This window comes from Eumetopias jubatus, unplaced genomic scaffold (assembly GCF_037043125.1).
Source record: "Eumetopias jubatus isolate StellerSeaLion01/CBP00866 unplaced genomic scaffold, mEumJub1_p1.0 scaffold_1, whole genome shotgun sequence".
NCBI classification, from domain to species: Eukaryota; Metazoa; Chordata; class Mammalia; order Carnivora; family Otariidae; genus Eumetopias; species Eumetopias jubatus.
The window spans coordinates 165,386,666-165,414,373 of NW_028274807.1; the positions used below are offsets into that span (position 1 = coordinate 165,386,666).

General features: G+C 48.1%; 1 protein-coding gene across 2 annotated transcripts in view; it reads left to right on the forward strand.

The window, feature by feature from the left end:
• Window positions 1–27,708, forward strand: part of VGLL4 (vestigial like family member 4) — a 134,571-nt gene that overhangs the window by 101,491 nt on the left and 5,372 nt on the right. For both annotated transcript variants that reach the window (XM_028101783.1, XM_028101782.2), the window contains exon 3: window positions 26,929–27,151. In XM_028101783.1, coding sequence (XP_027957584.1) covers window positions 26,929–27,151 — 223 coding nt within the window. The remainder of the gene's footprint in view (window positions 1–26,928; window positions 27,152–27,708) is intronic.

Below are 27,708 nucleotides of genomic sequence, written 5' to 3' on the forward strand. Positions count from 1 at the left end.
TAACGACTGAGCCACCCAGGTGCCCTTCTTGTATCTCTTTAGTATCTTTAGTTTGGATACATATGGACATGCTTTACCAAGAGACTATTCCACAAACTCCCTGAAAGTGAAGAGGGCAGTTCCTCATTTCACATTAAAAACTAGACTCAGAGGAAATTGAAGAGTTGGGGTTATTTTGGTACCTTGACCCTGCTGGCAACTGGGGCTTTGTAAGGTAAACAGTAATATGTATTTATAGACAGAGCATGTTGCAGTCCACATAAGCCTTAGAGAGAGGCACACTTCATCACCGAGAATGGTAACAGCTCAGGATCTGCAGCAGCCACAGAATCCCGAGAGCCTTTGCATCGGGGCTTATTAATAACAGTGATGATTGATTCTTTATTATGTACCAAGCACTGTGCTGAGTACCTCATGGGCATGATCTCAGCCCATCCTCACATCCCCACGATGTGTATACTGTGATTATCCCTCACTTACAGATGGTAAAACTGAAGCCCAGAGAGGTTCTGTACTTGGTCAGGGTCACACAGCTAGCTAGTAGGTCATGGGGCCAGGAATCAAAACCCAGCCTGCCTGATCCCAGAGCCAGTGCTCTTGGTGAGCACGTTACGTTTACATTAATAGTGCAGGTATCCAGCCGCTATGAATCATTTGATACAGGACCTTAAACGCCTTTTAGTTTTAGACAATCTTCTATTTAAGCACTCTCAAAACGCTACTGATGATGCTTTGGAGATGAGAGGTGGAGACTTCATTTTAGCAGTAACCAGGGTGGGGGCATAAAGTGATGAAGAGCTGTCAGTAATAAGAACGCTCTTCAAGCAAACCCTCCCAGAGCAGTGATGGTCCCTTCAGAGATGGCTAAAGAAGAGCTGCCATTCAGCTTCCCTGGAAGAGGCTTGAAATGGTGTGTCTCTGCAGGCAAGAGCCCTATAGGAACAAACAGGGATGTGTGTTTGTCTGTTTGTTCGTTTATGCCCAGAAAAGTGCTTTTTAAAGTATTTTAATTCTTGGGGGTGCCTGGGTGGTTCAGTCGGTTAAGCGTCTGCCTTCTGCTCCAGTTATAATCTCAGGGTCCTGGGATTGAGCCCCTCTTCGGGCTCTCTGCTCAGCAAGGAGTCTGCTTCTCCCTCTGCCCCCCCCACTTGTGTTCTCTCTCGCTCGCTCTGCTTTCTCTCAAATAAATAAAAAATCTTTTTTAAAAAATTGTTTTAATTCTTGTTTAAAAGTTCTAACCCAATTTTAAGTTAGTGGCACAGGCCGATAGTAACCTTACTCTAACAGATGCACACTGGAGCAGTTTAAAATTTGGTTTAAGTATATAGAGACACATTTTTTTTTTCCTTTCCAGATTTCATAAATCAGATGCTCTTGAAATAGAATCCCTCAAACTATGTGCTCTCTCTTCTCTCCCCCATCCTTCTTGGCATCATCCAAACTTGGGACAGTTTAGCCTTGAAATTCTGTATTTTTCTGTACTTCTACACACAATCTTCTGGGTACCCCAAAAAGTGTTCTGGGGGATTCAGGAGGATATTTTGTAGTCTTAGTTATCCTAAATAACTGAGATAATGTTAAATTAGGATTTTTAAAAAATCTCTCCCCTCCATGTGCAGCAAATATGTGTATTTACTTAAAAAAAAAAAAGGTAAATGAGAAGGGAGCCTGGGTCTTTAATAATGTTTGGTGCTTGGGAAGTATAATCTACGAATGGGTTAGTGTGAGACTGTGGCCCTAACACGGCGGTCGGCGGTGCGGGCCGGCCTCAGGGATGGACGCGACGCTGCTCTTCTGTGGCGACTTCTGCTCCCCTGTGACGCTAAAGGCGCGTCTGTGTGTTCCATGCAAGTGTTTGCTAATGAAGTGTGGTACCTTTAAATAAAGGTCACAGGCCTGACCTGTGTTGTGTGGGTTGCTTGTTTGTCAGGCTAGAGGCATTTTCTCATTTTCACAGTTCAGCCGAAAACAAAGACCTCCTTATCCGAGCAGGGAGCTGTGCTCCTAAGAGCTGACATCAGCCTTTTCCCAGCAGGCATCACTTCTGCCTTAAGAGTCTTTGCAGAAAGCTGGAAAGGGAGATACCCATCCTGCTACTGGTATTTTTCTGGCCAAATAACACTCACAGTAAAGAAATGCCAGGAGTCCAAGGAGCAGAATCCACAGGACTGTCATCGTTTGTCGGGTCTGCTCTGGGGACCTCTGCGGGGCTTATCTTTGTCGACAAGTACATGAAAGTGGGACAAAAACCTTGAAAATGGAGGACTTCTTTTTTCCTAGAGAGGAATTAAAGAACATTCGGGATATATCAGAAAACTTCCATTAGCATGTATAAAGTCACTTTTTAAAATGGCACGTTAAAATTGAAAAAAAGGACTATTTTTACTTACAGTGTAAGAGGCATTTGTTCAAAAGTTGAGGAACCAAAACAACGCAGCATTTGGCTGTTTCTCCCTCCTACCCTGGTCTCTGGGCTCTGAAGCTGTTTTTGGAGTGCTGTTGTCTTGAAGAGGCTTCTGCCCAGGAACACAATGGCAGCTATTTTTACATATAGTTAGAGGATTAATCTTGAGGTGGCTTTATGACTGTTGCAGTACAAAGCCAGTCTGTCCTGCAGGTATAGAAAGTGCTGCCACTTGAGTAGATTGGACCAAGGACCAGGAAGAGGAATGCTAAGAAACATTGCCTGTGTGTGAGTGCTGATGGTTCTTTTATTTTCCTCTAGGATCTCGCTTGTAAATCCATCATTTGCCAGTGCTACATGCACCTGGAACATAGCGAGGTAGTTTACAAGCCCAGTGTTCTGTGTCTGGCATAGTTTTTATTTGATAAGTGCCAGTGCCCGGTCTCGATCTTCTTTGCTAAATACCTGGGTAAACCAACCCTCCCCACCCCTCCTCCATTTTGAAATTTCTTCACAAATTTGTCTCCAAAGCATAATTAGAGAACTTAATGTTGCAGAAGTGTTCTGAGTCTGGCAGTAGCTAGAAACCTTGCCAGACAAGAGATCTGAATTCTCGATCCAAGCCTTCATAGCCCTGACAGAGGCAAAATGTACTGCAGAATAGAAGGAAACTGATATGGGGCGCCTGGATGGCTCAGTTGGTTGGGCATTGGACTCTTGGTTTCAGCTCAGGTCATGATCTCAGGTGCGTGAGGTCGAGCCTCTGTGCTCAGTGGGGAGTCTGCTGGCGATTCCCTCCGCCCCCCCACCCCCCACACCACATACTCTTTCTCTCTCTCAAATAAATAAATCTTAAAAAAAAAAAAGAAGGAAACCAACTTCACTACTGTGCTCTCCTCAAAATTATCCTTCCTCTTGCCTTCCCTTCCTTGAAGAAATCTAAGAAGCACAAGTAATGGATCCACATAGAAACCAGCTTCAGAAACTGGGTGAAGGTCAAGTAGAAGAAACAAACCAGCTCTCACTAGGTCAGGTCACTCTAGAAGCAACTCTGAGAACTGAAATCTCTTTGCTTCCCTAAATTTGTCTCTGGCATTGAACCCATCAAGGAATGGTTATGGGGTTTTCTAACTCATCAGGAGTAATTTACTCAGCTGCATGTGGTCACTGAAGTCCTGCTCCTCATGGATTCAAGGCACCATTGCCCATAGATTGTCTCAGAATGCTCTTGCCTGCAGATGCTCTAAGGAAAAAAGTGTTTCCTGGCTTAAGTTTGGGAAGTACCTAACCGGATCTTGCAGGTCTGCTCACGCATGGTAGCACATAGCAGGCTTTGAGAAGTCCGATGTATGGAAACACTGTTTAGCCCAGGACTGATCATGTAAGTAGCCATGGAATCTTCATCCCTTTTTCATGAGACCTTCCAGGAATATTCCGGGGAGCATACTTGCCTAACAAAATGAGCATTTTGTTTGGTTTCAAAATTTTATTATAAATTTTCCGATTCACAAAGGTCTGGTGCTGCTGTACTGTTGTAGCAGCTGTTGTAATGAAATGATTGTGTCATTCCTGGATTTGGGACTCCTGGGTGCCATCTTTTGTGTCTGGGGCTCTTGGGGAAGTTGCGTGAGTCCAGAGAAGTTGAGGAAGGCTGAGATCCTATCCTCCCTTGACGTTATGTCTCTCATCTTGCATCCTTAGCTCTCTCCCCCTCTCTGAGCTCTTTCTAGAGAGCATATTATCTCTACTTCCATATCCACTTCCCAGTCCAGTACTGTCATCTCTGCCAACAATTTTATATATTTTTAAAGATTTACTTATTTATTTTAAGAGAGAAAGTGAGCAAGCAAGCCTGAGTGGGGGGGAGGGGCAGAGGGAGAAGGAGAGAAGCATACTTTCCATTGAGCTGATGTGGGGCTCAGTCTCACGACCCTGAGATCATGACCTGAGCTGAAATCAAGAGTCGGATGCTTAACCGACTGAGTCACCCAGGTGCCCCTCTGCCAACAATTTTAATGAAACTTATCTCCCTCATTCACTGGTGACCTACTCATCACCAGATCTAGAAGGAAACCTGCCATTCCTTATCTTATTACACTTCCTCTTCCTTGTAAGTCTCTTCCCCCTTGGTTTCCATGGCCCCTTTCTTGCTTTCTTTGGTTCCCCTCCTACTTCTGTGCCCACTTCACTCAGGATCTTTCAAAGACTTGGCATTATTCCCATTCTGTAGAGTTCTGTCCTTGTCACTGTACAGACACTTCTGAGGAAGCCACATGCCAACTCATGGCTTGGATTACCACTCCAGGTGGAGGATTCCCAAATCTTCATGTCTAGCCGAGTGCTACCCTTCCTACCCGCAGAGCCATGTGCCTTTGGGATACTGTGTGTGCTCCTCGAGTCAGTGCTGCTTTGCTGGAATTGATTTTAGTAGCTCCTTTCTTCTTCTTCCAGTCTGTCCCCCATCTTTATGATGGGGCAGCTGTCTTTCCACTCATCCTTGAAGTCGCCTTCTCCCTCCTCCCACTTTATCCCCCGTATCGAACCCATTGGCATGCCCTGCTAAATATTGTCCATGTCGGTACTGGCCCTGGCCATAGTTTAGACCCCCATTCCATGACAGTGCCCTTTTTACTGTTCTCGGCACTTCAGAAGGTTTCTGACGTCTTACTGTCTTCCTCCAGTCTTCCATGGCTCCCAGTCAGCTCCAGGAGGTACCACACAGACCTCTGTCTGCAGGAGCTTCTGCCCATGTGCTCCCACTTGCTGAAGTGAGCCCATGTGCCTTCACCCCTTCCTGATACACTTTTCTCACCTCCTTCTCTTGGCAAATGGTGATTCCTTCTGCTTTGAGATGAACGCATCTTTGTATAAAATATAACACTTTGCTGTAATTGTGTGCCTTTCTGTCTGTCCCTCTCCCCAGACTGCAGGTCCTTTCAGGGCAGGAGCTGAATCTTACTCATGTCTGTCGCACTAACACCCAGCACCATGCCCAACACCTGGTAGGTGCTAAGTAAGTGTTTGATCGAAAAACAAGTCACTGTGAGAGTACTGTCGGAACTCTCTTCCCTTTGGGAGAGATTTTTGAGAATAGCTTTTAGATATGTAATAAACCCCGTGTGGCACCACTTACTGTGCTTCCGTGCTTTCCTTGGAGCCTTGATGTTTGGTTCAGGGAGCATGCTGGAACAGAGAGAACCCCACCATCACTACCTCCACTGCCTTCCTTTCCCTGTCTGTCCCTTGCTCCCCCAAGACGGGAAAACACAAACCCCTAGTACCTGGGCAAATGCACAGTTTACAATCTGAATCACTAGCCCTGCTTGTGATGCTTGTTTTGGATCAAATGATCTTTTCCTGATGTTGACGCTGAGTAATAAGCCTTCAGAGTTTAGTGTATGAATGAAATGTGTTTTTTTCCCACTGCTCTATTTATATTTCTTCTTATGCATCGTGCTCTGATGCCAGTGTGTACATGATGTAAGGTATATGGAAATGAGAAATTCACTTCAGCTGGGCGCACCTCACAGTTCAGAGGGATGGCCAGATATTTCTTCGGGGGTGGAAATCAACCCAAAGAGTAGATCTGTTCCTACTAGAAAAGCAAACAAATATGTGCCCAAGTGTTCACTACTTTTGGTGTTTTTTTCAAATCTACCTGAAAAGAAACTTCTCAAAGCCAAAGTGTTTATTGGCTATTCTAATAGGTTCGTTGTGTTTATTTTATTTGTGTGTGATAGCTTTGGGCTGGCATCACTAACAGCCCTAGTTCCCTGTGTGTTGGTTTTGAATGATCCTGCATCATTTTGCGTTAGGCGTTTAGCTTTAGAGCAAGTTAGAGCAGCTGATGGAAGCAGCACCGTCTAGGAGCTAAGGGTGAAACATGGATAACGCTGGGGAAAGGAGACCTCGTTGAAAGAGGCTGATGGCTGCACAGTGCCGTAGTCAGCAGGTAATCTTGATTTGGAGGACATGGCAAAGTTTATTGGGGTGGGGGTGGTGGTTCTGGCTCCTTTTTGACAAGATAAAATCCAAGTTCTTTAGGGTGACTTTCAGGGGATTTTGGTGATCTGTCTCAAACTCCCTTTTCCCACTTCTGTAGATGGCCTTCTTGGATTGTCAGTCACTGAACTCTTCCTTAACTGTGGTTAAAATTTAAAAGAATTTATTTAAATTCCTGCTATTATATACCTTTAGACAAGCTACACAGTGTGGGAAGCAGCTTTTTGACAATTCAGGGTGGTCAGTTTGGATTGTCCAACCTGCCTCACGATTTCCATTTTGAGGCTAATATTTGAAACTAACATTTTCATTGCCCATAGCATCTTAATGTGTATGGCATGACCTCTCCATCACCCTGTTCCTCCCCATATCCCTGTGTCAGCTCTTCTATAAGACTATGTGACATCCCACTTCGCCTACACTTGGTTAGATCATTCTAGACGTACCGTCCAAATTTGGTGATAATCTGACCTGTCATCCTTCTCTCCCTCCACCGTCCCCTGCCCCAATTTTTTATTTTGGAAAAAGTTCAGATCTGCAGAAACATTGAACAACTAGTTCAGTGAGTACCCATCACTTAGCTTCACCAGTTGTTAATATTTTGCCAAATTTGCTTTCCCTTGTATCTATGTTTTAACAATGATATGATCTAATATACTAATATATTCACATTCAGTGATGTCCGTTATAGATGTTTTCTCTTTAATTGAGGATTCAATTACACAACATACTTTGCATTTGATATCGACTAGATTTTTCCCATTTTGTGGAAGGGTGGGTGGTAATGGCATTCTGGTGGCTAAAGGAAAGGGGACCTGGACAGGGACAAATGCCAGCGCCCTGGGAGGTCGCCCTTGGGACACCAGTGGGACCCCTGGCAGGGAGCTGGTTTGTCTGTGAACCTTGGGAGGGGTGGCATTGTACATGATACATAAAGGCAGTATTCAGGCTCTGTGTGTGGTTGTTATGTGGTGGGAAGTGAGAGCTCAGAATCCGGGGACGAGGGAAAGGGAGAGAAGTCATGGTGAGGAGGAGGCAAAGGATCTGGGACACAAGACAGCTGAGATTTATGGAACAAATTAAAAATTTTCATGCCTGTTCTAAGATAGCTTAACTCACCTTTTCATAGATTTTTTTTTTAAGGTTTTATTTATTTATTTGACAGAGAGACAGTGAGAGAGGGAATGTGAGCAGGGGGAGTAGGAGAGGGAGAAGCAGGCTCCCCGCTCAGCAGGGAGCCTGATGTGGGGCTCGACCCCAGGACCCCGGGATCATGACCTGAGCCGAAGGCAGATGCCTAATGACTGAGCCACCCAAGGCGCCCCAACCTTTTCATAGATTTTTATTACTAATGCCCCAAAGGCTCATTTCTATTTCTAGCCTGTAACTCCAACAGTTTTACTTAAAACAAAACAAAAAACAACAGTACCTTCACTTATTCCTGGCAAAGATGGAACATTCTCTGTTCCTTTTCTTCCCAAACCTACAAAACTCAAACAAAGCCTCAGTAGATTGCTTTCCCAAAAGATCCCCAATTTCTTCCTGAAAAAGAATTCATTTGAAGCTCAGGTGAAGTCTTTTGACTGAAAACTGGTGCTGTGGGGGGTGGGGAGGGGGGGCGAGTCTTCTAATTTTCAGCAGCATGTGTGGTGTCTTATAAAAACAGTCTCAGAATTTTTAACACTTGATGTCAGTAATTCTTCAATGGCGCTGAGATTGGGTTCGGATATATGTGTAGGACCTGGAAAGGGGACTGAGTGGTAAGACCTGGAGCTGTTGGCCATGGTGCCTCCCAGCCAAGCATCTTGCCGCGGTACTGGGAGAGGGCAGGCGCGCTCCGGGCTTGGCAGCAGCCGGGGACGGCTCACAGGAGTACGGCGCTCCCTCTACCTCCTGCTGCTGAGGTCGTGGGGCTGCCTCATTTTTGTCCTTTTCCAGGATTGGTTGTTTGACTCTTCTTTCATTTCCAAGAAATGTAGTACAGTATCTTTCCAGTAAATTCCCCCCTTTTTTTCCTTCAACTAGCTAGCCTTGTTTTATGTTGCTTGTCACCAAAAGAACTTGTTGACAAATGCAGATATTATTTGGGTTGTTTGCAGTGTTTCACTGTTATTTGCAAAACTTCTGGGATGATGTGTGTATATCCATCCTTGTTTATATGTCATATTTCCCATTTTTTCTAGAAGTGGGATTTCTGGGTCCGAGGGCACCCTTTGCTACTTTGGTGCATTCTGCCGGCTTGGTCTCTGGTAGGCCCTCTGATTTACATTCCCTCTAGTAACTGTATGCATGTGCCTGTCTCCCTGCATCATCACAAAGTGACTGTTACCATGTATTTGATTTTTGCAAGATTCATAGGGGCATCAGTGCAGTAACCTGCCTTTTTTTCCATCTCTGCTCCTAGGGAACTTGAATGATCTTTTCATGTACTTACTGGCCATTTGGATTTCTTCTTTTTGACTTTGTATCTTTCACTCTTTTTTAAGTAGGGCATTCATTTTTCTCTTACTGTGTTACAACTTTTCATGTCAAGGATCTTTCATCAGATATGTTAGGAAAATAACCCGTTTTCCTAGTTTGCCATTTGCTTTTCAGCATTACTGTTCTTTTGAAATACAGATTTTTTTTAAAATTTGGAAGTGGTTGAATCATTCAATCTTTTCTTTAATGGAAGAGTCTTCTAAAGTGTTCTGGGAGGGACTGAAATGTGTTGGTGAGTACCGTGTAACACATCTGCTGTGTTTTGATGGTAGGATAATTGTATCTACTTAATACACGTTTGCTGTGGGATGGAGAAAAGCCTATTGTTTGTGCATTACTTCATTAGTTCATTTTATCCGGCATTTCCCAAGTGCCTCTTTGTTGGTGGCATGGGGGATGTGGGTGTGCAGGGAAGGAGTCAGCCCTGGTCAGGGGAGGGGACTTAGCTGTGCCTGGTGTGCAGGACAGAGCCCTGGGAGGAGCAGTCATCGCCTTCCTTTCCTGACTTGTCTGCTTTGTCCTTCCCTTTCCCCCAAGGACATCTTTTGCTATCGCACTTTTGCTATGAGCACTGTGCGTGGCCAGAGTGCTTTCGGTGTTTGTTTTAATAGCCTCTTAGTGGGCACCATAAGTAAGCTCTGAAATCAAAAGTTTAGATTCTGTTTTTATTTAACCATTTTACCAGATGTTTCCTGTGGTTTGACAGATGTACCATTTACTCGAAAGTTGCACTCCTGAGATTCTGAATGTTATGGACACTGTTGCTATAGACAATGATTCTGTCAGGGCAGGATTTGGAAGACAACTTTCGAATCATTTTTGGGTTGAAGATGTGTTTTTCCCTAGAACAGAAATGCTTATCGTCATAATCTGCTTTTACCTTCTCTGTTAGCATTCTGATCTGTGGTTTATGAATGACCACAACCTATTGATTAGAGTTTATTCCAGTCAACACCATTGTGCCTCGGGGGTGGGGAGGATTCCCATTCTGAAAGCAGTTCGGGTACATCCGGGTTTTGTTTGCAAAACTCACCTGGGTGACGGGGCTGGGTGGGGGGGGGACTCAGGTGGTGGGCAGGAGAAGATTTAAATTGGGTTGAAAATCTGGCTTGATGCCCTGCCCTGATGGGCCACTTGATGCTGGGGTGCGGTTGATTGAGAAACCTGCAGATGTGGAAGTTTTTTGCACCCACCGAAAGCCCGTCAAGACAAAGCAAGGACTGTGGTGGTACCTTTGCCTTCCTGGTGCCCACAGTCCGCAGTTCTCTGCAGCCCGAGTCCTAATAGAAAAGAGCCTCTCATCCAGGATTCTCCTGGTGGGAGGAAAGCAGAGGAAGTTGCTTCCTACAAGACACAAGTGAGACTAGTTGAGGCTGCAGTGGAGGAAAAACGAGGATTTTTGACATTCCTTCACTGAGGGGCCAGATGCGAGGGTGCCGCGGAGCCGCATGCGTGGCTCCGTCAGAGCTGGCTCGCTTCTCCAGCAACCTTCCTCTCCTGTGTTTTGTTTAGCCTTATTTAGAGTTTTATAAAAAAGCCTTATGTTATGGAAGATGGAGAAACAAAGAAAGAGGAAATCGCATGCTGTAATTCTGACAGCAGATCTATTTGCGCACAAAATGGAACTGTAATGATGCATGCAACATTTTGGCAAGACACTGTGTGTAAATAAACCCTCCCAGGAGTTACCAATCTATCCCAGGACCCGCAGGAAACTTTGCTTGCAGTGCGGGGGCGGGCAGGCCCCCTTACCTTGCAGCTCTCCTCGCTGACGGGGACTCTTATTCTGACAGGCGTTCGGCCTACCCACTTTTGTGCCTGGGCCTGCTTGCCAAGTTTGTGAGGCCCAAGGCTTTCTTGTGGGAGGACGCTGGGCTGTCTTCATGCTCTTTGGCAATGATTAAAGTGAGGTTAGTACCAAAAACCCTTTCATTTTATTCCCTTATCCTTGCTTTTTCAAACCAGATGGCAACCCTGTATTTTCAGCTGTAATTAATTTAAACTATGAGGCAGCGAGTACTGGGAGAGGTAGAGTTGACTCTGCTCAGAAGGGACAGCAGTGGTGTTCCTGCCCAGCCCTCTCTCCTCACCAGATGGCACTGTGTCCCAGTCAGAGCCATGTCCCTCCCCCACCCCCACCCCCCCCACCGCGCTGCTCCGGAGAGGGGCCTGGCCGCAGGGAGAGGGCTGTCCACGGGGCTGCCGCGCTGGCCTCCGATGACACGTGTGAGCTGGAAGGGTTAACGCACACTCGTAATTGTAGCCTTAGTGGACTGGAAGTAACTGGGCTTCAGGTGATGGCTGACATGTTCTTGCCAGGCCGGGCTATCATGTGACCGCCTCAAGACAATGGCGCATAGTTTGAGTGGCTGCTGATTCAGGGAGTACTGGGTGCTTTTTCTTCCTACTCATTTCAGCTGGCAGGATCGCCTCCAAAAGGGGGTATGTTTTAGGTTTAACATTTATTCTTAAAGAAAATTACAAGGGAAATAAAAGCCCTTGGCCACAATTGCAGTCTGGAGGTTTTGACCTCAGCTACTTGACCACTTCCCTCTGTGGAAATTTTACTTGAGTCCCCTCTCTGTGAGTTGGATCAATTAGTGATGGAGAGATCCTTCACATTTAATAGAAAATGAATGCTTTTGTTTAATCTCTCAGTAACTTGTCAGATAACTCCACGGAGCGGCCTCCTACCCCCCACCCTCCCCGCCCCTCCTTGCTCTGAATCGAAGCTCAGGTTAAAACGGAGCGAGGTGACTGCCTGCCTGAGGGCTGGGCGGCCAGGGGCCCTCACCTGCCCGCACAGGTAGGCACACGGGGTTTTAGTTTCATCACTGGAGAAACACATTTTCTGGGAGTACAGAAGAGTTGCAGACTGAACAAGATCTGTTCACGATAATATATGTGCAAAACACTTTGTAAGACAGTACGCTAATGTTCTACAAGTGGTAGTTGTTACTGTTATTAACATTAGCCATCCTTGGATGACTCGAAGTAATTTTTAAAGGCCCATAGTGAGAAATGAGAACCACAAATATGTAGTTTGTGAGTATCCAAAATGCTCACTGGTGATTACAGCATCGACTCCCATCCCTGTGTGTGCCTGAGTTTGCTGAATTTCGTGAGCTGGGTGATGGATGTTCTTTGTTTACTTAATTTTATTTAAAATATTTACATTATTCATGAGCATTTCTCTCATGGACCACTTGGACCGTGGTTACCAAGACTTGAATTTTTGTTGTTGTTGTGGGCCAGAGCCATCCTTTTGGAAACCTTTTATTTTTCTCTAGTAGAGAGGGACAAACATGTAGATGATTTATCAAAACTTGTAAGGACTAAAAATTTAATATAGAATTACCATATGATCCAGCAAGTCCACTTTACTTGTATGTGCCCAAAGAATTGAAAGCAGAGACTCAAACTATTATTTGCCCACCCATGTTCATAGCAGCATTATTCAAAATAGCCAGCAGGTGGAAACAACCCAAATATCCATCACTGGATGAAGAGATAAAATATGTATGCGCATAATGGAATATCATTCAGCCTTAAAAAAGGGGACAGTTCTGACACACACTACAACACAGACGAACCTTGAAGACATTTGCCAAGTGAAATGTGCTAGTCACAAAAGGACAAATAGTGAATGATTCCATTTATGCGAGGAGTCAAATTCATAGGGAAAGTAGGGTGGTGGTTGTCAGGTGAAGGGGGAGGGGAATGGGGAGTTTGTGTTTAATGGAGACAGAGTTTCAGTTTGGGAAGATGAAAATATTCTGGAGGTGGATGGTGGTGATGGTTGCACAACAGTGTGAATATGCCACTCAATGGCATACTTAAAAATGACTAAAATGGTGAATTTTATGTGTATTTTACCACAGTAAAAAATAATCTTCTAAAAACTAATGATTAACTTCAGTTCACTTGAATAAACAATAATGACTCTATTATGTGTTCCATACTCAGCTGGGATGAGCGGTATATAAGGAGGAGGTAAACGGTTTGGAAGACAGCCGAAGTCCAGCTCCCTGGGGATATGATATTCGGTGCCTAATACTAGAGAGTCACAGTGTGATGACTCTTGGGGGGGGGGTGATGATTGTAATTTAAAGGGTAAAGTTAGGATTAATGATTACCATTTGGTTTTGTACTCCCCAAGAAAAGGAGAGGGTTTATGTCATCGGGGTATTAGGGAATGGTGGTCCTCTGGATTCTCCAAAGGTGTTCTATGTTCTAGTCTCTAGTCTCATCAGCTCAAGAGTTTGGGGAAAATGCCACCTCAGTGTCGAACAGAATCACCAGGTTCCCTGAGGTTCCTCCCCCCACCCCCCAGTTTTTTTTTTCCAGGTTTCAGGTTTGGGATACGGACATGATTTTAGTAGCCAGGGAATGGCTTTTAGATGTTCATGATGTTAGAATAGAACCAAGTGGACAGCTTAATTAGTTCTGAAGTCCATGAAGTTTGCAAATGAGGATTATTTGTAAGGAAACGCAACTTTATAACTCAGAGATAAATGAAATAGGCCATCTGTGGGTTTTTTTTGTTTGTTTTTAGTCCTTTGGGAACTCTGCTTCAAGAATAGAGATTGATGTGTGATTTGCCTATCAATTGTAATAGCCTTTTCCAAGCACCTGTGGGTCCTCAAAATAATCATTAATTCACATCTTGTTCCTATCATGTAATCTGTGTTAAAAAAAAAGGGGCCAACTTTTTCTCTAGTCTTTGAAAGATGGGGTTCAGCCTAGACTGTCTGGATGCTCAGAGGGAATTAATGCACTAAACGCCTAGCATTAATGCACTACATAATTTACTCTCAGAGAAAAGGTCTTTGAGGTTCTTTGCTACTACTGTTTTAAAGAATATTGGGTAGATCCCTCATTATATTTTATTAGATGAATATTTAATCACTTTACATACACCATACTTAAATTTTCAAACTTTTTAGTCTAGTTATATGACAATTTAACTCAATAATTTAGACAGAAGTTTCTGATGTCAGGGCAGGTGGGTGGTTTTGAGAGGAAAAACTGGCCAATTTTTGTTTGGTGTTGAATAAATATACTGAATTAGAGGTTATCCTCTCATATCAAGAAGTCAGGAAATCATTTGGAACTGGTTGCCACCAGTGTCAGGTGCAGGAAGGTGACTGTGTGGGTGTGCATAGGGGAGGAGGGAGCTGCGGCAAACCCATAGCACAGGCAGGACATTGGCCCGTGTATCTCCGATGTGCGCGCACATGTGATGCAAATATGGCTGGTAATTCATCTGTAATCCTTGCCAAGGTGGGGTCACACAGATAGCCAAGTTAAAATAAAAAGAGTAGGAGGCACTTAGAAGACCACACACTTACTCAGTGACCCAGGTGCTGAAATAACTGTTGGCATCTTGGGTAATGCTGTTAAAAGTGTAGTTCTAGATGACTGAGAGTGTTGAAATCATCCTGATTTGGAGTTTTCTATTCTGTTGACCTTAGTTCTTACTTACTAGACCTTATGTCCTGATGTTTGGTTCAGAAATATACTACCACAAGTTGAAGGGAGTTATCTTTTCCCGTGTGCTCTGCGTTAGATCGTATCTGGAGTATTATCTTTAGTTCTGGGCACCACACTTACAGATGAATGTTCATTTGTAGGGCATGTGGAGGTGGGTGTCAGGATGGTAAGGGGTCCAGTCCAGTATAATTCGGAGCAATTCTGTGGTGAAGAGAAATCTGGGTATGGCAGGACTGACACAGCAGTTTTCCAGGAGTTAGAAGAGGAAATAGACTTCATTGAGTTTTTCGAAACGCTTCCCAAAGGTTTGGACCTTTGACCAAAGAATCATACTGGAAAGCAGATTTCATTCATTGTGAGGAAGAACCTTTCATTGAAGCTCTTCAGTCGTAGAGTGAAATGCCTGAAGAGGAGGTAAGTGCCCATCCTCAGAAGTGTTTAAGAGGTAGCTGCCCCTCAGTTACGGAATGAATGAGTCACGGGGGTGGAAGGCACAGCACAGGGAACCTAGTGGCACTCTAATAGGGATGTGTGAGGAAGAACATATAGACGTGTGGGATCACCCTGTGGTACACCTGAAACTAATGTAACATTGTGCATCAACTATACTTCAGTTAAAATAAAAAGTAGCCTTATGGCCGTCTTAGGGATGCTCTGATTCCTCACTCTCTCCTTTATTCCCGGCCGTTTTACCATGAAGCTTCCTTCCTTTGAGCAGGACAAAACATCCAGCCTTTTTGCTAAATGGCTTTATAATGTTTTCCAACGATTTGCAGCAAAATGCAGAGTAAACACTAAGAGTAAGGCTTCTGAAGAACTTGAGTGGGGTTATGAAGGATGGCTCGGTACCAGCCCAGAAGAATGGAAGCAGGAATAACGATTGAAGGTGTTTTCAGACCAGTCCTTTCCGGGGGTTTTGCGATGGCTGCAGTGGGCTCTCCATGTCCCCCTGTGTCAGTGCTGCTTGGGTCACCAGCTTCGTGAGCTCCTCTGCCTTGTTCAGGCCAGTTAGTGCTAAGAATTCATGTGCTCTTTGGTTGGTTCATTTGGAAGTTAGTCACTGTGAGCCAGGCACTGGTCTAGACACCGACTGGTGAAGTCTTCTGAGCAGCGTGCTGTGTGTGGAAGTCACTTTCCCGAGTTTGTTTCATCCTAGGTGTGTCTAGAGGGACCTTTCTTCTCTCTGGGTCTCAGACCAGTGGATAGCTAAGCAAGGCGGGGGGGTGCTTCCATCCTCCACCTTCCTGAGGAGGGTGTGTAAAGCAGCAGGTCACACACCACTTTTCTAGCACAAGGAAGGTATGCCTGTGGATCTTAGAATCAGACTGGGGCGGGGGGTGGGTGGGGGAAACAGCAGGGATAGCTGAGCTCTGGGTTGACCCAGCAAAGCCAGCACTGGCATTCGACAGTCTCGGTGGGCAGGTCCCTTTGCTCCCCCTCATTCGCCCGTCCGGCCCCAGCTGACCCAAGCATTCCCTAAATGAGGACAGCAGAGCAGAATAACACCATATTGATGCTGCTGTTGTTGTGAAGGGAGGTAGATGGTCTTTTCTAGGCTTTTGTCCACCTCAGACATTTTAGCTCAGTTACAGAAGGGACGACATAATGTTTTCCATCCCATCTCTGGTACAAGGACTCTGCTTAATGACAAAAATATGATAGTGGTTGTATTTTTTAAATATCTTTCATCGAGAGACTACATAATGACAAACGCTCCTACCAGTTTAGTAGCAGTAGGAATTTTTTTTTTTTTAAGATTTTATGTATTTATTTGACAGAGAGACAGCGAGAGAGTGAACACAAGCAGAGGGAGTGGGAGAGGGAGAAGCAGGCTTCCCGCGGAGCAGGGAGCCCGATGCGGGGCTCGGTCCCAGCACCCTGGCTCATGACCTGAGCTGAAGGCAGACGCTTAACGACTGAGCCACCCAGGCATCCCAGCAGTAGGAATTTTAAATTAATTTATATTTTATGAGTCTCAGGCACACCTCCATTCACATGAAAACTCCGTGAGTGTGCACTTGTGGGCCGTGTGATCTGTCCGCGGGGTGAGCGGCGCTTGCTGTGCGCATGGACCCTGGGGCCCCTGCCCACAGGTGGAGGCCCGCTGCCTTGGTGGCGGTCATTGGCAACCGTGGTGTGGTGGGGGAGGGCTGGATGAGATGCTCTACAAGTCATGTTGTCAGGTTGACCTCTTTTCTCAAACGTTAGTTTTTCCTCGTGTCTCAGCTGATGATGGAAAACATGTGCAGAAGGGTCTGGTCAAAGAAAACCAATGCCTTATTTACATGGGGTTGAGCTATTTGGAAACTGGCTTGAGTCTCCCAGCTAGAGCTTTGCCCCGCCCACCGGCGCTGCTGGGAGTCTTGCCTCCTGTGGGTGACAGTTCTGGAAAGTTTTTCCTTTGTGCAGGCGGTTGGCTCTGTGAATGCTGGAGTGGTAGACGGGGAAGGGGGCCTGTCTACTCTTCCTTTACACACTGCTCTGGCATACCTCGTTGCCTTGCTTCTTGGCCCACCATGAGGAGCAGGGTGACGAGCAGTGGCGGTGGCTTCTCCAGGAGTGACCCTGTCGTCGCTGACCCAGGAATGCACGCGGCCGAGCAGCCTGAGACGACTTGGGCCAGGCCTGTCACGGGGCCCTGCTCCGTCATATCCTAGAGCTGTGTTTATGCTGAATGAAGATCCTGAGTCACCAAGAAAGGAAAGAAGTCGTGGGATGTTTCAGACAGGTTTCTTTCTTTTTTTTTTTTTTTTTAAGATTTTATTTATTTGACAGAGAGAGACACAGCGAGAGAGGGAACACAAGCAGGGGGAGTGGGAGAGGGAGAAGCAGGCTCGCCACTGAGCAGGGAGCCCGATGCGGGGCTCGATCCCAGGACCCCGGGACCATGACCTGAGCCGAAGGCAGACGTTTAATGACTGAGCCACCCAGGCGCCCCTGAGACAGGTTTCTAACTAAAATAGTTGAAAAATGTATTCTCTCCTAAGGCTTACATTTCAATTTTATCTTGAAGCTTTACTTAAGTGGTTGTGCTGGGTACGCGCAACCCTGTGGCTCCAGGTGACGTCAGTCAAGTTTCCTGGCTGCCCTGGGGTCCCTTGTGTGTGTGTGCAGATCTGCATAGTAATTGTGCTTAAGGAGAGACCCACTTTCCCCTGGAGTTCCTTCCTGTCTCCTGCAGAAAGAAGGGCAGGAGTTCCCAGAACGCTCATGACGGCTGGCCTGAGGGAGGAATGGAGGGAAATCTGAGGAATCTTGAAGGCTGGAGAGTATGCAGAGATGTCCTTATACTAATTTAGTGCCTCTCACTCCTGGGAAGGCTTTGATTGGAAACCCTTGATGCAATTACAGAGACAGAGTCCAAGTCGGTAATGGCGGAAATGTCACTTAGATACATATTTCCTCTTTGTGATCTCTCCCCCCTCTCCCTGCCCTAGAGAAATGTGCTGTTTCTGAAGCCCCTGAAGGCCATTTCTGCAGAAGAGGAAGGGTTGGCCTCATTTGAGTCCCTGCCTCACCACGTACCTGCCTCGTGACCTTGGGTGATCGCTCCACCTCTCAGCTCTGGTTCCCTCCGTGTTCCAAGGGCATGGTGGCGGGCGCCCCAGACGGCTTGCACAAGCACGCACTGATGCAGGAAGGCGGGGGACAGTACTCACAGTTGGCCCAGGGGCTTGAGGGGTTGGTTATTGATGGGCCCATCAGTGCAGGAATGATGGAAAGATCTGGTGGGTCATTTATGCCGTCATCTGTCCAAAATGTTACTGAGCCAAAAGGTTTTGGATTATAACTTGGCTGACAGGCGTCTTCCCTCTTGTATGTGGGGGCAGCTGGGGATGCCTTTTCCTGGCTTCCTGAATTGCTCTTGGAAGTGAAGTGGGGACAGCTTAACCCTCCAGCTTCTCCCTGGCAGGCCTGGCCTCACATACACTGTCTCAACTTGTGTCGTCATTTCTTGGTGTTCATTAACTATGCCTCCTAATGACAGGCATGCATGACAAGGTCCATTGGATCTTAGGAGCCTCTTTGAAAATGAAGCATGAAGACATTCATGCATTCGCAGGGGGGCAGGATTTGTTAATTACAGATAAAGCAGAAAAAAACATTGTGGAGAATAAAGAAGTATAAAACAATGGTGGGGAAAAGCCATGGAAATTGTACTGGTTTCCCAGGAACGCCCTGACAAAGTACCACAAAGTAAAGGGCCCAAACAGGAGAAATAGATTGTCTCCCAGTCCTGGAGACTACAAGTCCCAGATCAGGGTGTCAGCAAGGTTGGTGTCTTCTTGAGAGCTGTGAGTGTGGATCTGTTCTTGCCTCTTTCCTAACTTCTTGTGGCCTCAAGCATTCCTTGGCTTGTAGATGGCATTCTCCTTCTCGTGCCGTTTCCCCTTTGCCATTTTGTTCAAATTTCCCCCTTTTTATAAGGACGCCAGTCCTATTGGATTAGGGCCCACCCTCATGACCTCATCTTAACTTGATTATCTGCAAAGACTCTTTCCACATGAAATTACATTTACAGGTCCTGGGGATTAGGACTTCAACATCTTTTGGGGGAAACACAGTTCAACCCATAACAAATTAAAAGCGATTTATAGTGGGAAATAGAATGACCAATAGATGTATGAAAATATGCTCAACTGCTCTGGTGACTGGAGAAATGCAAGTTAAAATACCAAGGAGGAATGACTCCATGCCACAAGAATGGCAGAAATCCACAGGCCGCCAAAGCCGGACATCGTGGAGGACGCACGTCGCCAGGGCCGGTGACGCACCGCTGGCTAAGCCGGTGCCGAGTGGACGGCTATGTCATAAAGGGTTTTGGCGACATCCGCTGAAGTCCAGAGGGTGGTAAGCTCTGCAACCCAGCAGCGTACTTCTAGATGCCTACCTGAGAGGCACCCAGAAACCCCTGTTGCCAGGATGGAAAGGACAGAAGCACCATGGGATGGTGGACAAGAACAAACCAGAGATGATGGTCCAAGCAGGATGACGGTACGACAGTGCGGTCGTAAGGCGGTACGTGCGGTGTGAGGCCATAATGTAAATTCAAGATGTGCCGCGTGGTGTTTATAGACAGACTCCTCTGTGGTGAGAGTTCCTAAGCTCAGATAGGAAGACCCCCTAGATACAGAACAGCGGTGCATCTGGAGATGAAGGGGGGACGTGAGCCGGGGCAGGGGGAGCGTGAAGGAAGGGCTTCGGTCGTGTCTGCCGCTTTCTGCTGCATCGATTGCTGCCAGCATTTCCCGTAAGAGGAAAGAAAAGGTCAGAAGCGAACACCATGTGTGATTTCATCTGTCAGTCCTGGGTGGTGGGTACACAGGTCCTTGTCGTTTTCCCTGCTGCTCTCCCTCTCTCTTGAGAGGGAAAGGGGCAAAGGAAAGGCTTTGGAGCCAGTCACATAGACATTAGACATTAGAATCCTTGTACTGTACTGTTTGCAACTTTAGATGAGCTACTTAACCTCTCTGAACCTCAGTTTCCTCCCCTGTAAAACGGGGATGATACTTTGCAGTGTAGTGAGGGGTTTAATGAGACAGTAAGGTCTAGAATATCTGGCGTGTAACATTCAATAAATGATAGTTCACGATAATAAAGATAATCAGGGTAAATGGAGGAATTCCCTGACTTTGAGTTCATTATATTTTTGGACACTACTTCCTAAGGGCAACATTGCAGTGGTATACGCTTCTCACTGGGACTGTAGGTTGCACATGTCATGCAATAGAGCAAATAGGTGTGTGGCTTGGTTCCATGTAGTTGCTTTTTGAAATCTGAGCTAGCAGAAGAGGGACGGTACCTTTGTGGGGAGCTCGTGGGGGAACATGGTTTTGTGGGTGGATAGAAGTGCAACAGCGTAATTCACCGACTGCAGTGCCCTTCATGCGCAGGTTGGGTCCCCTTGGACCTTTGATGGTGGTAGGGCTCTGGCTTTTTTCTTACTGTCAAGTGATGATAATGGTCACATGCAACACAGTGTCTCCCCACAGTTAAAGTCAAGGCAGTCTCTGTCCCCTTTCCACTGCTGACCAGCACATGTTTGTGATTGAAGCAGAGGTCCCAAATTGTTCTGTGTCTTTGGGGCACTGTGAATGCCAGTATTTCCCAGCTTTTCCTGCCTGTGACACACAGCTCATCATCTTGAACCCAGGAGGGGGTCTCTGCCTTCCCTCCGCACCACGGTGTCCTGGTGGTGTCACCACCCCTCTGCTTCCTGTCTGCAGTTGGTACCAAGGAGTGACAGGCTTGATGGGGTGTCTTGGGGACACACCCAAGTGCCCTCTTGCTTGTCAGGAAGCCGTGAATTACCCTGCTCACCAGGAGAAAGCGGGGTGGTGTTTGATGACCTAGGGGACATTTGGGGGGGGGCAGGAGGACAAAAAATGGGGAAGGTAGTTACAGAGAAAAAACATTTCACTACTGTTTATTCTCAATATTTAAATGCTCCCTAAATTCTGCTTTTTCAGAAAGTCTCTCTTGCTGGGAATTGTCTCTGAAATTTCTTTAATTCCTTTCTCATTCACCACAGATGCTGTTCACTGGATGCACACATAATGTAGGTACTTCAATAATTCACTTATTCAGTGATTCAGTGAAGAGTTAAACGTCCACCGTGTGCCCAGCCCTACCCGGGGTGCTGGGAGAGGGCAGAGCATGGGGTGTGTGGGGCCCTCCAAAGCATCCCGTGGAGCTGGCCGACTGGAAAGCAAGGCTGACACGATGGAGGGCTGGTCCCATTGCGCGTGTCCACTGTTCCCTCCATCCTCGCAGTCTGGGGGTGGGGGAAGACCTCCTGGAAGCCTAGGGCGGAGCAGGAGGTGGTGAGGGGCTCTCATAGGGGAGAGGATGGCTGAGCAGTCGGTATGTCTGACTGATGCTCTGCCTCTACCTCTATCCTTGGCTAAGTGTTTATCTTCACCATCATGCTCCTCATTTCTGTAAAACTGGGACAGCACCACCTACCCCATTCTAAACCCGAGAGACTCAGTTAGTAATGGCTGTGGGATGCGTTTTGTTTTTAAAAAATGATTATTATTTTTAATTCTGGTCAGGCATTTTTATCATACCATGTACCATTCTAGCCATTTTTTGTTGTTGTTGTTTAAAAAAAACCCAAAACTTGTTTTTAATGGAGGGAGTGAGGATTACATAAAGTGGGGCAATGACACAGAACAAATATCAGTCTGGTTCTGAACTTCCCCAGGGTAACAACAAATGCTACAAATCAATGGATCAATGTCTTTGCATGAAGTAGGCTATGCTCTGCTAACAATAAATCCCCAAATTAAAACAACAGAAGTTTATTTTTTGCTCACATAATAGTCCTGGATGAATGTTCAGGTAATAGGCAGGCTCTCTTCTATGGGACCTGTGCTCCTTCCACATTGTGGCTCAGCCATACCACAGGCTCCCTCCAAACCTTTTTTGGACCCTGGGCCCTTTTGGCTCTCTGATGACACCTGTTGACCCCTTCTTAGGATATTTTCAAGTGCACAAAACAAAACTCATACTAGTAAAAACCAATTAGGTGGACATATAGCCATTCTAGCCATTTTTTTTTTTTAAAGATTTTATTTATTTATTTATTTGAGAGAGAGAATGAGAGAGAGAGAGAGAGAGCACATGAGAGGAGGAAGGGTCAGAGGGAGAAACAGACTCCCTGCTGAGCAGGGAGCCCGATGTGGGACTCGATCCCGGAACTCCAGGATCATGACCTGAGCCGAAGGCAGTCGCTTAACCAACTGAGCCACCCAGGCGCCCCATTCTAGCCATTTTTAAGAGAAGTTTATTTTGTTTTTTGTAATCTCTACACCCAGTGTGGGGCTCGAACTCACAACCCCAAGATCAGGAGTCACATGTTCTTCCAACTGAGCCAGGCAGGCACCCCTCTAGCTATTTTTTTTTTTTTAAAGATTTTATTTATTTATTTGACAGAGAGAGACACAGCGAGAGCAGGAACACAAGCAGGGGGAGAGGGAGAGGGAGAAGCAGGTCTGCTGAGCAGGGAGCCTGGTGCGGGACTCGATCCCAGGACCCTGGGATCATGACCTGAGCCGAAGGCAGACGCTTAACGACTGAGCCACCCAGGCGCCCCCCTCTAGCTATTTTTAAGTGTAGCATTCACTGGCATTAAGTATGTTGTCTGAGGAAGCTTTTTAAAATTAAAAATGCTTTACGGACTTTATTATTATTATTATTGAAGATTTTATTTATTAGAGAGCACACGTGTGCAGTTGTGCGGGGGAGCATGAGTGGTGGGAGCGGCAGGGGCAGAGGGAGAAGCAGGCTCCCCGCCGAGCAGGGAGCCTGATGCGGGGCTCGATCCCAGGACCCCAGGATCGTGACCTGAGCCAAAGGCAGACACTTAACCGACTGAGCTGCCCAGGAGCCCCCTTACTTTACTTTTCTTGTTTGTGCTGGACCGTGAAGGTTTGTTACTGTCCTGTAGGTTCCCAGAGGGCGACCACTCCAGTAAGGAGTGAAGGGGAGCGGGAGGACTGTGCTGGGGAGAGGCCTGTGTCTTGGCTCTGACCCTCCCCTCATGGTCCCCTGCCCCGCTCCGGGGCCTCACCACTGCTCGGGGTCTGCACCCCACTGTTGTGCATGCGGAGGCCGTGGCACACCTTCAGTTTGCTCCCGCAGGGACTGACTGGGCCCTGCCTCATTCACCTGGGCCCAGAGACCTGCAGCACGAGGCGGCAGGCGGGGGGAGGCGCGGGGCCCAGAATGTGTCCTCGAAAGCACTGACTAAAATGGCTTCTGCCCATAGCCCTTCCCCTGCTGGCCGAATTCAGGCTCATACTGGTTTATTGAATAGCTGTCAGTAGTTCATGGAGTTCAGCTGAGGCTCCAGAATAACAAGTAATACCTTCCCAAGGGTTTGCTTTCAACTCTGAGCTCCTGTTTAAGGGCAGGAAAACCTCACTTTAATGAGAATACAGATGGACACAGTGCACTTTTTTTCACGTGATGGATGGATTCTTCTGCTGTCTCACGGCGCTTTCCCCCAGACACCGTGGACACTTGGCTTCTCGGCTCAGAGAGGGCATTCCTGGGACACTGTGTCCTGGAGGAACGTGCAGTAGGCATCCTCCTTTTTACCTCCTCTCCACGTTTGTCCCCCCGTCTGCTTCCTGTCCTCGAACAGTGGCAGTGGCGGTGCCGCCCCCGGGTGAGTGCGGGTTCCCAGCGAGGGCCGGGGTCCCGGGAGTCAGCCGCCCAGCACCTGGAAGCCCTTTGGGCCCCGACGGGGCTGCAGTTGGTTTTTCATAAGCAGACTTTGTCTTTAACTAGAACGGGGGCGGCTTGGATCTCCCGGGTGGGAAGCGTGTGGTTTGTCTACTGTCCGTGAGCACATGATTCTCCGGGAAACCGTGGAGCCTGGGCTATGATTCACTGGAGGAGGGGGAAACATGGAAAACAGTGTCTGTCTTTAAGCTCCGGGAACCAGGAAAATGAGCTGGAAAATTGAGTAATGTATAATTTTACTAAAATTGAACACCAGGTTCTTCAGACATTTTCTTTCTGTGTTTGTCAGTGTCTTGTCTGATCTGTGAGGCCCCACTGCGTCATGCTTGCAGTTGACCGCTTTTCAGGTTACCTTCCCCAAAGTCCTCTTCCCCTGCTCCTGGGGGCAGTGTGGGTGCAGAGCAGGTCTTCGGGGGCGTGGGTTGTGAGTATGGCCCTCGCCTCTCTTCACCTCTGCCCTGTTAGCTGGATGCCTTGAGACAATTCTAGAGCTGTGGTAGCACACAGCTAGGGTCACGGAGCCTCGCTGAGGAAGTCCCGCCGAGCAGCCTGCCGGCCCGTCGAACCCGGGGTCGACTGGACCTTCCCCAAATGGACTGCTGCCTTGGGGCGTCCCTTTCCCCTGTGGTGTGGTTTACTGGTCCCCAGGCCGTGTCTGGCTGTCCCAAGGCTCTGCCGGGTTCATACACATCACCGCACTCTACTAATACTGAAGTGCCGCTTGGACATCAGATTCGGGGGATGGGTGCTGCCCTATGTGTGTGCTGGTGACTTTGGCATTGGATGGAGACAGGTGCTGCCTGAGCTTGCGGCTGCTCCGTCCTGCCAGCCCTGGGCGGCTCTTCATCCCTCGACTCTTTCCAGCATCCCGCCTCCATCCAGGGCCTGTCTGGCTCTCTGGTGCTATAGCTGCCCCTTGGGTCACGAGCCTGCAAGAAGGCAGGGCTGTATCTCCCTTTCTGTAGCCTTCACAAAACTGGGGCTCAGTTAACTTTGCTTGAGAAACCGGAGTCTGATTTGGACAGAGGCGGATTCGGGCTGGGAAGCTCATCAGTCCTACGGTCCATTCAGCGGCCTCCGCAGAGCTCATTTTGGCGGGCGGCGGGCAGATTGTGTCGGGGGCAGTTTACGTACCTTGTCAAATGTATTTTATCCAACTTGAGAAGGAAACCTGATACTGAGGATGGGGACTGTGATGATGTCACCTTTTCCTAGTGTGATGAAACGTATATTTAGCAGGAAATGTTGATCCAGGCTCGGCACCCGTCCGAAGGGCACGAACAACCCTGCAGCTGGCTCCCCAGCCCTCACATCTTCCCGATTCTGCCCGTCCTCAGTTCCGTGGCCAGCCCCGGTCACCCGTGTGCTGCTTCTCTGTGTTCGCTCGTGGTCCCGGGGGGCCTGCCACACGAGGCGGCATGCTGGGCAAGGAGGGTGCAGGGTGTGCAGGCTTGATGCGCTCCCAGAAGCCCCCGGGGAAGTCGGGGGGCGGTGCAGAGATGAAGACATTGCTCATAGTGGTGTGATGGGTTCCTGATGAAAGGTGTGCACAGGGCGCTCAGGGATCCAGGGCACAGCAGGTAAAGCTGCGGACACGGTTAGCAGTGAGTGGGTTGTGTGTGTGTGGGGGGGGCCACAGACACACGCGGTTAGGCACCGGGCACGGTTAGCAGTGAGTGGGTTGTGTGTGTGTCGGGGGGCGGGGGCACAGACACATGCGGTTAGGGGCCGGGCACGGTTAGCAGTGAGTGGGTTGTGTGTGTGGGGGGGCACAGACACACGGTTAGAGGCCGAAAGTGGCACGTCTGCTTGGGGAATGGCAAGAAGACTGTTGTAACTACAGAGCGCCATGCTTGGCGTGAGGGTGGAAAGGTGGTCAGGACCAGAATGGGAAAGGCCTAGAAGGGGTGCTGAGCTACTGAGAATGGTAACTAAGGGCGTGATGTGGTTTGATCTGCTTTATAGAAAGGTCGTGGTGGAGGAATACAAGTAACGCAGGACATCTGAGTCAGGCTGGCCGATTGTCCGTCGCTGGCCTGTGGTGTTACACTGAAGTTCTCCAAGACATAGCCACTGGGGGGACGGGGCAAAGGGAACACGGGACCATATGTATTCTTTCCTACAAGGGCACGTGAGCCTACGATGGAAGAAGGCGTGCCCGTTGCACACCTGCACCTGCCCGTGTGTATAAAATTCCAACGTACCTTTTATCTTATACAGGCAGCGAGGCAGGCTGTGACTTTTGCTTTCTCTGGGTTTCTTAGTGCGTGAGCCTAGGCGTCTCTGCTATAAAACAGGTTGTCCACTGAGGCAAGAGAATGGTTGCTTGTGGACTCTGAGAATAACTTGCATTCCTTAAAGAAAAGTCACTGAAATTTTTATCTGCCACATTTCTAGTTAAAAGACTTCTCATTTGTTATGAGAAAAAGAAGGTGCCGGCAGCAAAGACCGTGGTGGATGGAAGGGGCCAAGACCCGAGGCAGAAGGAACCCTTGCAATAAACGGGGCAGGAGGGAGCTGAGCCGAACCAGCATTCCTGGTCTTTGATCGGCTGTGCCCAACCGGTTCTCTAGCAGATGCTGCAGAGCTGAGGTCACTCAGGTCGTGGGGAGGGGTGGTGTTGGCGGCCCCGTCCGTGTTCCCCACAGCACCTGCCAAGCGCTACACATGCGGCGGCGGTCTCCGGGACTCTGCTGAAGCTGACTGCTGTGGCTGGTGTGTTCCGGATGGTAGAGCCGCGGGGATGCCACCCCTTACCAGCCGTGGCTCCGCTGCCCTGAGTCTCGGTTCTGTCCCCTGGAAAGGTAGCTCTGGCATCTCCTTTGTGCTTTCGGGAAGATCTGGAGAGCTCATGCTGCTGGAGGCCCAGAACAGGATCCACCCCATAGGAGGTGTCTGGTGACTTTGCGTCATCGTTCTCTTCATCCTTTTGAATGGCAGATCCATGTCCAGCCGAGCCAGCCCCGAGCACACCAGCTAGTTCTCCAGGCCCCGAGCCCGTGGAGTTTATTATAGAAGGGCTCTGATGTGGGGCGGGGGGGGGATGCCGGGTGAGGGTGCCACCGAGGGGCTTTGGAGTCACGCCGACCTGGGTTAGCACTGGGGCTCCTCAGCTTCCTGGTGAGCTGTTTGACCTGAGCCTCGGGAAACGGAAACACTGCTAAGTCTTTATCCCCCACGCGGTGGAGAACTCTGTGACATCATGAGCGTGCAGCGCCTGGCTCAGGGCCGGCATCCCGTTCGCCATTTGGGGCATGCCGGGTATTCCCGTCTGAGCGCTCTTCCCCCTCTTTCAGGAGCAAGACTGCCAACGGAGACTGCCGAAAAGACCCCCGGGAGCGGAGCCGCAGCCCCATCGAGCGCGCCGTGGCCCCCACCGTGAGCCTGCACGGCGGCCAGCTGTTCGCGTCCCTGCCCGGCCTCAGCCTGGAGCAGCCACTAGCACTGACCAAGAACAGCATGGACGCCAGCAGGCCGGCAGGCATCTCACCCACGCTGACCCCAGCAGAGCGGCAGCAGGTATGCCCCTGTCCGTAGGGTTCAGGGCCAGGAGGGAGGTGGTGGGAGAGGTGGGTTTAGCTTCAGTTCTGCGCTGGGAGAAAGGAGGAGCGGTGGCAGCACGGACCCTTTTACCGAATGCCACCGAGACCTGCACGGGCCTGGCCTCCCACGCCTGACGGCCTTGGACCAGACGTTTAACCTCTCTGGGGCTTAGTGTCTTTGCACAAGGCAGGGTTGGTTTAGGCGAAGTCTGTTTTCAGCAGTCTTCCTCGGCGATCCTGTTTCTAGAAGGATCAAGGAAGATCCTGCATTTACCTGTTAGAAGGTCACACCGACGAAGTTAAATGTCAGGTTCCTTTGCTTTGGGCTGGAATCCTATAGAGTCAGTGGTCAGAGCGGTTATTAGCTCCTGCTGGTGAGGAATCTGTGATTAGCGGGTAGGGATGTTTTTTTATTAAAGGAAAATAAGGAAATTAAATTCTTAATAAACACAGTTTGCTTGATTAAAAAAAAACAACAGTATTTCAAAAGTGGGGCTCCTGGGGAAATGCTTCAAAGGAAGCATTAGCATCGAG